Source organism: Cyphomyrmex costatus, unplaced genomic scaffold, assembly GCF_001594065.2.
Source record: "Cyphomyrmex costatus isolate MS0001 unplaced genomic scaffold, Ccosl1.0 scaffold265, whole genome shotgun sequence".
Lineage (NCBI taxonomy): Eukaryota > Metazoa > Arthropoda > Insecta > Hymenoptera > Formicidae > Cyphomyrmex > Cyphomyrmex costatus.
The window spans coordinates 437,051-437,880 of NW_017276747.1; the positions used below are offsets into that span (position 1 = coordinate 437,051).

At 29.0% G+C, this 830-nt stretch overlaps 1 protein-coding gene across 1 annotated transcript in view; it reads left to right on the forward strand.

The window, feature by feature from the left end:
- LOC108774592 (uncharacterized) overlaps positions 1–237 on the forward strand; it is a 6,472-nt gene extending 6,235 nt beyond the window's left edge. Inside the window, exon 3 of the mRNA XM_018540729.1 lies at positions 122–237. Within this exon, the coding sequence (XP_018396231.1) occupies positions 122–237 (116 nt within the window). The remainder of the gene's footprint in view (positions 1–121) is intronic.
- The last annotated feature ends 593 nt before the right edge of the window (positions 238–830 follow it).

Consider the following 830-nt stretch of genomic DNA (forward strand, 5'->3'; position numbering starts at 1 on the left):
GATTTTAATCATATTTTAAGTATTATACTTGACAAAATAATTTTTTTTATTAATTATGTAAAAATATTAATTTTGTAAAAATAGAGAGTTAACTCATTTTTGTATTGAACCGATTACACAGGTCAACAAAATGAGTCCGACCTCCTTACCCAGAAACTCGACAACACTTTTCCGAAGGTTTTTGGTGCGCTAAATCCAAATCTGGCCGCAGAATTGCTCTATCACTCAGGGTCTTAAAGTACAAGTCTTCCGCTTTCAAATGGCGTTGAGTTTGCTCAAATATCTTTTTTTTCCGTCTGAGTGAGATTTTTTAATTTTAAGTTTATAAAATTTCAAATTTTTCTATATCTGAAAAATCATATAGCGTAGGTGTGATGCAATAGATCACTTTTTAGATTAACAAACAAAAAATTCCATTTAATCACGAACTATAGAAAGTCAGTTTGTTACATTAGTTTTGTGATTTCAGCTGAATAAAAGTAGCTACTTTTGATTTGTTTTTCAGAAAATTGTTGATAACTGACCTCGAATTTTTATGGAATATGTTTTTCTACAAATAAAAGCATTAAGATTTTAGAGAATTTCACACATTTTTGTTCGTTAATCTAAAAAGTGATATATTGCATCATACCTATGTTATTTCCATGATTTTTCAGATACAAGAAAATTTGAAATTTCATAAACTTAAAATTGCAAAATCTCATCGGAAAAAAAAGAAATTTGAGCAAACTCAACGCCATTTGAAAGCGGAAGACTTGTACTTTAAGACCCTGAGTGAACTTTTTTGTAAAAATTAAACCTGCCGTGTATATATGACTTCAAATATGGGC